Source organism: Mytilus edulis, chromosome 5, assembly GCF_963676685.1.
Source record: "Mytilus edulis chromosome 5, xbMytEdul2.2, whole genome shotgun sequence".
Classification (NCBI taxonomy): Eukaryota; Metazoa; Mollusca; class Bivalvia; order Mytilida; family Mytilidae; genus Mytilus; species Mytilus edulis.
In genome coordinates this window covers 15,515,736-15,527,365 of record NC_092348.1, presented here as the reverse complement: position 1 = coordinate 15,527,365, position 11,630 = coordinate 15,515,736, and the positions used below count along the sequence as shown (strand labels likewise).

The window sequence follows — 11,630 nt, the reverse complement described above, 5'->3', positions numbered from 1 at the left end:
ATGTGGAGAATGGAGTGCCAGACAATAAGCTTCTTACTAAGATCAGTATACGACGTACTACCAACACCCAAAAACCTTGCAATGTGGAAACTGATTGTAGACCCTAGTTGTAAGTTGTGCGGTAAGCCAGCAAACCTAGAACATGCTATGTCGTCTTGACCAAGTCCTTCTAGAAATAGCAGCAGTCTTGGACACACAGAAGAGGAAGAAACTAAGATTGAGAAGGGTCAAAAGTTCATCAACTTCATCAAAAGAGGCGGAGAGTCATCAAGAAACACATACAGCAAGGTCATTGGTAATTGTAGCAGCGCAACAGCAAATGACTGGGGGATGCAAGTCGACGTTGGGGGAAAGACTACCTTCCCAAGACAGATTTTAACAACAACCCTCCGACCAATCATTGTTCTGTGGTCCAGAATCAGCAGACATGTCATTCTTGTAGAGCTAACAGTGCCATGGGAAACAAGACTTGAAGAAGCCAATGAGAGAAAGCTTGTCAAGTACCAGGAATTGGTAACAGACATCCAAGAGAAGAATAGGAGGACATGGTATTTTCCAGTGGAGGAAGAATGTAAAGGCTTTGTTTCTCAAACGTTTTGGAGAGCATTGGGGTCCCTTGAACTAACTGGAATAGAAAAAAAATTTGTTGGAAAAGTTGGGAAACAGGCAGATGAAGCTTCTGGTTGGGTATGGAGGAAGAAGAAGAGAAGAGCAGTTGAAGAGCTACAGCGCCGAAACATTCGAAAAGAGGGGATCCACCTAATGATGGAACAAGCTGAGCAGTGGAAACACTTTATTTAATGTACACAAGACACATAGACAAATAAAATAAATAAAGTTAACAGTAGTATACCGCTGTTCGAAATTCATAAATCGATTATAAAAATTGATCAAATATAACGCCTACCCATGTTTAAATGAACAAAGAGCATGACATAAAGGAATTATTTCTATTCTAATAGGACAAATATAGTATTTGTATAGGTCGAAGCGTACGGAAATAACTTTAAAATGCCGTTCTCGTTTCCTCCCCTTGATTCTTTAAATTACATTTGTATATCTAATAAGTTTAAAAACTACAAGCAGGGTAAATACATAATGTTTGATAAACAATATATAATAAAATGTTATATAAGCTGCTAAAATGTATATATTTTATGAGAATAACAATGAAAATAACGAGAATATAATTTGTGTGTCAAACACATTGTGTGCCATTTATAACATGGACATAATAAGGACATCATATTAGAATATAATGAAGTTCTATGCGACTGTCATACAAGTGAGAGGTTTAGCTAGATATAAAACCTTTTCCATGAAAATGTATCATCACGTTACCAAGTCAGAAATAGGACAGTTGGTATCCTTTCGTTTGAGGTGTTTGAGCTTTTGATTTTCAGTGCCATTGCTTAGGGACTTTCCGTTTAGAGTTTTCCTCAGAGTTTGGTACATTAGTCCTCCGACTTTTTATTACCATTTGTACAAAATCGTAGATCGTGATAGATGCATTTGAATTCACTAATACATTTAGAAACAAAATATATACATTGGTCGAAACATTCTAAACATCCTGTCCATGAACATTTCCAGAAATGTTGCAATGAAATATATGTTCAGATATTCAAGTCACAAAATGATGTTATACTTATCAACAAAATAGCATAACTTTTCCAAGGTACAGTAATCTATTATCTTTTCTAAAAATATCAATGATGTCATTGTTAAAATCATCTTTTAAAATTTCAGTTATCTTTCTTTGTCCAGAATTGTAGTTGTATTCTTATGCATACATGTTGCATTAGACTTACAGATAGATAGTTTAGAAATAATTCAAGTCAACTACATGTTTAGATATGATTTCATTGCAACAAATGGATGCTCAATATTTGTTTCTTTTTTTTTCTTGTTATGAAAATATTTTTATTCAAAACCGGAAAAAAACCACTGTCTAGCTTTTAATCAGAAGTTTATTGCAAGGTTCTTAGATATGGCCTTTTTTTAGTATTAAAATATTTTTTTCGCGTACATCGTAGGCTGCATTTCAAATAATAACTGATTGGTTATAGGTTAAATTTTGTAGTATCACATGATGACATCGATTTGGCACGTGATAAACACAACTCACTTGATAAACAATCAGAAAATGTTTTCCTTTTTGTTGTTGTTCTCTTTCGTTTATTTTACTGTATATGGACTGAATACAGAGTACAATAAAAAACGATACGGTTTTGATCCAAAGTTCGGGAAGGGAATAGAATTTGTGAAGTAAGTTTTTTTTTAATAAATCTGTTTTAAATTAATTTAAAAACAAAGGTAAACATGTAAACGATTACTACTATAAGTCGCCGTCACATAAAATTGGCACAATGTTTTTTGTCTAAATTTTCTTAAATATCGACCGCGTTTACTAAAGATCATGTTTTTCAATTAGCGGAATAAAAATCATGTCCAAATATCCACTACTGTCCTACCTTTTATTGTGTTTGCACTGTATAATCCTGACCTTCACATAATCCAAGATTATTTTGTATGGTGGAATCCGACATTGTTATTACAGGAAGTGTTGCCGTGGAGTTCCACGTGCTCTCCATTTTCTTGTGTCTCTCGGAGCTTTTCGTCATCTTTACGTAAAAAGCGCGGGAAATTGTATCATCAATGACAATGATATTACCAGAGAGTAACGAATGTTATGGCATAAGGGATCCTCATAGAAACCAAGATGGCGGTTTTACAATGTAAATAATCTTGAAAAATGTGAAGGTCAGGATTATACAGTGCAAACACAATAAAAGGTAGGACAGTAGTGGATATTTGGAAAGGATTTTAATTCCGCTAAATGAAAAACATCATCTTGAGTAAACGCGGCTGAAATTAAAAAAAAATTTGACAAAAAACATGGTGCCAATTTTACGTGACGGCGACTATACTCAGTATTACAAAAAACTGAGGCCAGTGAGGGTGTTTGTTGGAAACCGTTTCTTGTGCCTGTTTTACATCAATATTTTATTAATAATGAAAAATGACAAAGGGTATTTTTTATTGCATATAAAAGTATGCTTTCATGGCTTACAGGTAATAAGCTTTGTCTTATGGTGGAAGAAAGCCTACTTAAATCATAAAATAGTCTAGAAATCATTTTGATATACTATAGATCTGTTATATAATAAAATAAAAGACAACACATTGGTTTTGCTATAATTGCCATATATTTGTACATGTTGTAGAGACAAAGATAATTTTTTTAATTAGGTCCCCAGGGGGACACATACATGTACATGTCATACATATAATAATAACAAATATAATCTTTACAGCAGACACAATGTTTTTACATAGCATTCATATAATAAACCTAAATAATTTTTATCTCTCATTTATATTCAGTCTAGATGATAACCTCTTTCATATTTTCCAGAACATACAAGAGACCACATGAAACACTAAATCTGAAGACATTACCGCAGAATTGGGATTGGAGAAACGTAAATGGGACAAACTTTCTCACTACAACCAGAAATCAACATATTCCACAATGTAAGGTTATCAAGCCTTTTCCTTAAACTCATTTCCTTGAATCTTAATTTGAGCTGCGTTGGAAAGAAATCGACCTTTTGCGAATGTTCATAATACATGTACATTAAGATTTTGATTGATTTTGGAAATTCAAATATGAAATAAAAGATGAGCTTTGGTATGCTTTGTAGATTTTCTTTATACAAGTTGAATGTTACAACAGCTTAATTTTTAAACAGTTACAGACTTTCAAAAGAAATCTTAGATTTTCAGAAGTATTATTATTTATTTGAATAAGGTTGATTTCTGTCTGAAATGGCCTATATTATATTTAATCTATTGAAAATTATTCTCTGGTTAGAGAAGTTGCACTAGCTCTCAGTTTCAGACCAATGCAGATTCAAAGGATTAGGGGTTTATATATAAAACTGTCTTCTCTTGGATATTTAATTCCCTGGTTTTTAAGTCTGAAGGAAATGTGTACTTTGTTTAACATTGAAATTTATGGTTCACCTTTACTTGCAAAACGCAAGAACATTGGTTTCCAAAGAAAAGAAAAGGATCTACAGTAGTAAATTTATTCTTGTTCATACATACATTCAATGCAATTTTTTCTTGCTTTCTCTGCCATATATCTCTTACTGTCTCTCTTTTTTCACAGATATAAAATTATGAAGATTTTATTTCAATTTATATAAATCATTTTGGATTTATTACAATCATGACAGTATTCCCTAACCAACTTCATTAGTACCGAGATCTTGTGACTTATTCATTTTGTTACCGTACTTCATGTAATGAAAACATTTTAATTACAGACTGTGGGTCATGTTGGGCCATGGAATCTACGAGTGCCCTGGCAGACAGGATAAATGTTAAATGTAAAGGGGTGTGGCCTTCAGCTGACTTGTTCTATATAATGATAACATTTTATTTACAGACTGTGGATCATGTTGGGCCATGGGATCTACAAGTGCCCTTGCAGACAGGATAAATATTAAACGTAAAGGAGCGTGGCCATCTACATACCTCTCAGTACAAAATGTCATAGATTGTGGTGGTGCTGGCAGTTGTGAAGGGGGCGATGACACTGGTGTATGGCAGTATGCACATAAACATGGTATTCCTGATGAAACCTGCAACAATTACCAAGCTAAAGATCAAGGTCTCTATACTAGCTGTATATTATTGTCCAAATTTGCATACATCTTTATTTTGAAAACAAATACATTAAATGTCAGATCAAAATAAATCAAATACCCATTTACTTCTGAGCACAAGCATGTAAGGATTGCAAAAGAGAGTTATGAGGCTGCTTACATCAGTGTGCTGTATGGACTTAAAACTTGTTCTAATTACTAATGTACTTTTGAGACATGGATAATGCATATAAAATAAACTTTTATTAAAACTAACAATTAAAAATAAAAAAAATGTATGATTTAAACAAAGTTTCAAACTGTCACCAAATATATTTAACTTTCATGTATACAAAAGTTTTTTATACAATTCACCATTTCAGTGTCTATTTGCATTCTGGGTAATATTTTAATTACATACACCAACACATTGTCATTGGCTAACAATGTCCTAAACAGCGTAAATTCAAAGAATGAAATCAAAACTGGGAAATGTCAATGAAACAGAAATCCAACAATATATTTTTACTTAAAAATCATTTTAAGATAGACAAGTGTCCTTTACATATGCAAAATCACTTGAGTCAGACAAATTGTGATGATATTTTTTATTGTTTTAAAGATTGTGATACCTTTAATCAGTGTGGAACATGTACAACCTTTGGACAATGTGAACAGTTAAAAAATTATACTTTGTGGAAAGTTGGAGATTTTGGTACAATTAGAGGCAGAGATCACATGATGGCTGAGATCTACAAAAATGGACCAATCAGGTAAGAGCTGATAATTAAAATGATGGTAGATACATTCATAGTTTAGAGAAATCAATCAAAAAAGAGATGCAACTCATCTACGAAAATATTGTTGTTAAGTATGCCTTTCTGAAACATTTCAGTACATGATACAGGGGAGATAATTCAGTTCATTTAAGTAAAGTCTCCATGGAGATTTTTTCATACAGTTATTTTGCATGGGATACATTGTATTTCGAATTATGTTGAATAAAAGCTTACTTTATCAAAATAAAAACTTCACAAATTGATTTAAAAAGAAATCATTAAGAAAATCATGTTAAATATTCCTAAGTATGTAATTTTTAAATAGAATACAAATTTAGTGACGTCTGATACAGATTCATGAAGGCAAAATGTTTCAACTGAGGTACCACATAGAGGGGTCAAACAGCAACATTATGTAATTATAAATAGGACATGGCCATTTATGATTCTCATTATGAAGATGTTATATTTTTTGTTTCACCTGAAATGTAGAGATTTTGATATGCTGCCGGTAGAAGTGTTGACTATTTGTATAATCATCTGTCATTTTTCCATTGTCTTTAACCTCATTTTCAGGGTTAAGCAGGTGCTTAAATAATTGTATAGTTTTTATCACATCAGTTTCTCACAAAACATTTCTAATTAATTTTTTAGTTCCAATTATATTAAGGATGTACTTAGGTGAGGTTTTGGAATTTGTGTCAAATGTTCGGACTCCTTAAAAACTTAAAATAATTCCTACAAATAGAGACATTTAAGGTCGCGTAGATAGAGTTCTATGGTCTGTCTGAGTCAGCCTTTTCCCGCCACATTTTAAATCTCAAATTTCTCGAAAAAGAGGTCCATGACCTATCAATATTTTTAGCTTATCTTTATCCTTAATTGATGCTCTACCAGCTTATATAGTATCAATTTTAATTTCTTAATTTTTACATAACCTCATCTACAAAAAATGTAAGTACATCCTTACGCCAAGTAATTTTCATTTCATACAATTAGGAGATAACTGTATTGTATTTTAAGCTCTGACGGCATCAATTGGGGATTTGATGGTCGCAAATTAAGTTTACTGGCGACGCGTTAGCGGAGAGAGTAAACAGGTATTTGCGACCATCAAATCCCAAATTGATGCCGTCGGAGCTTAAAATACAATATTGTTATCTCCATTCTAATGAAACTGACAAAAAACAACGTTAAAACATGTATTTAAAATCTGTCATATGCCGTCTGCGCTTGCGCCTACGTCCCATAGCATCAATTGTCAATTGATTCCATGTAAGAAATTGACGTTATCCAATCAAAATGAACGTTACAAACGTTGTTACATTAAAATAAGCAATACACCATTTAATATGTACAGAAATATGTTTAATGCTATATTTTAGTTGTGGTGTCATGGCAACAGACAAATTAGAGGCATATACAGGAGGAATATATGAAGAGGAACATTTCTTTGCAATGGTAAATTTATTCTTGCTTTTGATTATCAAACCTTCTTTAATTATCAACTTACAAATACATATTGAATTCATTTGCAGTTTATTTATACATTCAAACTTTATTGTTTGCCTTTCTATAACCAATGGCAAAACTTTAATATGTCAAGGAGCAGATATGATAATTTATTGTTTGCTTACTAAATATTTTTTTATGGTTTTTAGTTGTTTTCTCTAGTGGTATAATTGCAAACGACATAATTACCCACCAGAAAACAAAAGACAAGGACGTCAACAAATAAGGGGTCAATTTTAAGCCTTCATTAGTGAGCTAAAAGTAATATGCTATTGTTAGCTGTAAAAGGTCCTGCCATGACAAAAGTTGGCACAATTAAAACGAGAAAAATTGAATTATGCTTACTCAATCAATGAAAGATCATGTGGAAGACAGCAACTAACACTAACCACTGACTTACAGGCTCATGACAAGGGCCATGAAGAATGATAAAAGTACACAAACAAATATAACTTGTTCAGTAGAACGATTATCATCTGTGAACATGTAATACAGAGTCATAATTGAATTTGAAATTTATACAAAATTAATGAACCAACTAATGTAAGACATTGTAAATATTTTTTTTCATCTCTTTATTCAATGTAAGAACCACCACAAACTTTGACATTTAGGTTGTTTGAAAAATGACGGTTTTCATCTCTGTTTTCTGCATTATTTTTTCAATATTGTTAAATGTTTTTTTTTTACAGGTAAATCATATCGTATCAGTAGTAGGATGGGGAGTTGATGAAAAATCAGGAATAGAATACTGGATAGTGAGAAATTCATGGGGAGTACCGTGGGTAAGTAAAAATGACACAGAGTAAAGGTAGTAATTAGTGATGTATTTTTTCTTTAAATTCATCCATTATGTCAATTTCAATTTTTTTGTTTTTTTACTAATTTGTATATTATTGTACAAGGTTATCAAGGTATCCAATGTGGAGCATATTTTATCTCACTGGATAGTTCTTCCTGTTTTTATGCCCTATTTAAGGGGCATTATGGTTTGTCTGTCTGTGCGTCCATTCATTGTCAGTCTGTCTGTATAAGTATCCCAATTCAGGTTAACGTTTTTGGTCAAGGTAGTATTTGATGAGGCTAAAATCCAATAAACTTGAACTTAGTACACATGTTCCCTATGATATGATTTTTAGAGTTTTGACCTAAAATTTCATGGTTCAATGAATAAAGAAAATGATAGTCCAAGTGGGCCATATGTGTACTATGGACACATTCTTGTGGTTTTTTTTTTAATCAAAATATAAGAAAACCTATATTCATTTTATAATTGTCCCTCACAAAGTGCTAATGAAAGCCCAGTAATGGTGTCACAGTCAACATATGTTATGACATTTTAGCTTATTCTTACTTTCACTGAAAAAATTTAAACAAAGGTAGACAAATTGTGAATAATGATGGTAATCCATATTATACATTTTTTATGCCCCACCTTTGATAGTAGAGGGGCATTATTTTTTCTGGTCTGTGGTTTTGTTCGTTCGTTCGTCCGTCTGTTCGTCCCGCTTCAGGTTTAAGTTTTTGGTCAAGATGAAGTTGAAATCTTATTAACTTGAAACTTAGTACTCATGTTTCCTATGATATGATCTTTCTAATTTTAATGCCAAATTAGAGTTTTTACCCCAATTTCAAGGTCAACTGAACTAAGAAAATGATAGTGTGAGTGGGGCATCCATGTACTTGGGACACATTCTTGTTTTTTCTGGTAAATGCTGAGTTCCAGATTAGTAAGTGTTCTCACAAGGAATTGCATATAGCATCATGTCAAACAGGACATTCTTAAACAGCATCTTATTCCAAAAAATTATAGCATCACATATCACATTCAAGCTATATGACATTATTAATTTGATATATATTTTTTCCATTGGACATCTCATTATCTATAAATCAGGTCTAAATTCAAATGTTTTAATGTGTATATTTTTTGCATAGAATAAGGTATTTTAATTTATTCTGTTATTTTGTAGGGAGAACATGGCTTTTTCCGTATTGTAACCAGTAAATATAAAGATGGATATGGGAATTGGTATAACCTGGATATAGAATCTAGATGTGCTTATGGCGATCCAATCATACCATCTGGATACTAGAAATAATATCAAAGAAACTAGTCATATCACATCTTTACTTTTTGTAATTGTATTAAAAAAATTTCATGTGCTTTAATGTGTTACGGTACATTTAATAGGTAACAATACAGTCTGATTACAAAAAAGTTAAATTGATTAGATCTAAAATGTTATTAATTTGCTATTTTTATGCATAGACAGCATATAAATCTGATTCTCTAATTACAAAATGTACTTTTGTAGTTATTAATTATTAAAGATATTTAAAAAAAAAATATGCATAATATAATAAGAATAGAGATCTATATATTGATAAGTAAGTGTATTTAAAATAAATTGTCTGTTTAAATCTATAAATTGAAATATGGGCAGTTCATAAATTCTTAAAAGAGGGTCAAAAGATACCAGAGGGAAATAATATTTTGATTTCACTGCTAAAGATGTATTTGCATGTGTTTTGTGTGTTTTTGTCAGTGTTATGCAATTTTTTCTACACATTTGAATATTGTCATTACTCTTTCAAGCACCTGTTTTTTTTTTATAAAAGTAAAATGTATTGTTTTCCATAAAGGTATTCTTATCACCTTTAAAGCACTTGTTAGCAACCATATTTTTTCATGTTTTATTGCACTTTATAAAAAAACAATTATAAACTTTAAAACTTAGTTGATTGATTTTTTATCCAAGACCATGAACTATTTTTTATCAACACATAATATTATTTTTTCAGTTTTCTCACCACAGACCAGTCACCTGTTACATAACATATTACTGATGAACATCTTAGTCTAATTGTTGATTCAATAGAAAAGCTGTAAATACTTGATTTTCTTAGTGAAACCTGGTTGAACAAATAAAATAAAAATATATATATTTTATTGTTTGCTTGTCCACAACAAATGGATATTGGTTGTTGTCAAAGAATTGTAGTACTAAATGCTGTTTTAAAATTTGAAGTTGAGGTATAGAAGAAAATACAATTGTTGTCAATTATTTTTCTTAATATTGTATAAAAAAGTTATATACATGTACATGTATGTTGTGCAATATTTGTTAATTTATATGATTTTTTTGTGTAAAATATATTCATTTTATCTTTATATTACAGATGTAAGTTTTTTTCACAATAAATATCAGAAAATTTGAGCTTCAGCTATATCTCGAATATCCCTATGAGCAACTTAACTTAAGTTTGCCTCATTAGTTTTATGAAACTCATATACAATGATACAAACCAAAACTTGCAAACCTAGTTTGAATTTTGGCAGGAACTCCCCTTTTTAACTTGATTTTTTTTTAGCTCACCTGAAACTACTGGGCCAAATACTTTCAAACTTTAACTGAATGTTCCTTAGGGTATCTAATTTATAAATTGTATCCGAAGTTTTTGATCTATCAACAAACATGGTCGCCATTGCTAAAAATAGAACATAGGGGTCAAATGCAGTTTTTGGCTTATAACTCAAAAACCAAAGCATTTAGAGCAAATCTGACATGGGGTAATATTGTTTATCAGGTCAAGATCTATCTGCCCTGAAATTTCAGATGAATCAGACAACCTGTTGTTGGGTTGCTGCCCCTGAATTGATCATTTTAAGGAAATTTTGCTGTTTTTGTTTATTCATAATCTTGAATATAATTATAGATAGAAATAAACTGTAAACAGCAATAATGTTCAGCAAAGTAAGATCTTCAATTAAGTCAATTTGACCAAAATTGTCAATTGACCCCTTAAGGAGTTAATGCCCTTTAAAGACTTTTTTCACAATTTGTTCATCATGTTGACTTACTTTAAAAAATCTTCTCCTTTGAAACTGCTGTATCAATTTCAGCCAAACTTAGGCTAAATGAGTTTCAGAGTATCTAGTATAAATTTTATATTTTATTTCCTTGTATGTCAAGAAACATAGCTCCTATGGCTAAAATAGAACATAGGAGAAAATGATTATTTTTTTTGGCTTTTGAAGAAAATAGGACGATCCAAAAAACATTTAAATAAATTGAAAAGCCAAAATAATCATTGATGAGAGATTTAACCAAAAGAATTAAGGTGAGCGATTCAGGCTCTTGAGAGCCTCTTGTTTTTTTTGTCCACACTCCACACACACAAACAGAATCTAAATTGTATCAAACGCAATGCTAAGAACCAAAACTAGCAGAGTGAGTTCAAATTTGGGTTGTGTGTCATTCACCATTCTGGAGTTATGCCCCTTTTAACTTGGAAAGTTCCAAAGCTTTAGCTAGGACATTAGCATCCTCTGACACATTTTTAGCTCACCTGGCCCAAAGGGCCAAGTGAGCTTTTCTCATCACTTGGCGTCTGTCGTCCGTCGTCGTTAACTTTTACAAAAAATCTTCTCCTCTGAAACTACTGGGCCAAATTAAACTAAACTTGGCCACAATCATCATTGGGGTATCTAGTTTAAAAAATGTGTCCGGTGACACGGCAGACCAACCAAGATGGCTGCCATGGCTAAAAAAAGAACATAAGGGTAAAATGCAGTTTTTGGCTTATAACACAAAAACCAAAGTATTTTGAGCAAATCTGACTGGGGGTAAAATTGTTAATCAGGTCAAGATCTATCTGCCCTGAAATTTTCAGATGAATC

General features: G+C 31.7%; 2 protein-coding genes across 2 annotated transcripts; both read left to right on the top strand.

Annotated features, from left to right (window-relative positions):
• Positions 1–330: 330 nt before the first annotated feature.
• On the top strand, positions 331–801 carry LOC139524948 (uncharacterized). The gene has a single exon (XM_071320123.1). It carries the CDS (start codon positions 331–333, stop codon positions 799–801), a length of 471 nt encoding a protein of 156 aa, XP_071176224.1.
• A 1,284-nt stretch (positions 802–2,085) lies between these two features.
• On the top strand, positions 2,086–10,167 carry LOC139523065 (cathepsin Z-like). The gene is made up of 7 exons (XM_071316824.1): positions 2,086–2,268; positions 3,419–3,537; positions 4,457–4,681; positions 5,278–5,428; positions 6,820–6,895; positions 7,639–7,731; positions 8,920–10,167. Exons 1-7 carry the CDS (start codon positions 2,090–2,092, stop codon positions 9,040–9,042), a joined length of 966 nt encoding a protein of 321 aa, XP_071172925.1. The 5' UTR covers positions 2,086–2,089; the 3' UTR covers positions 9,043–10,167.
• Positions 10,168–11,630: the final 1,463 nt, after the last annotated feature.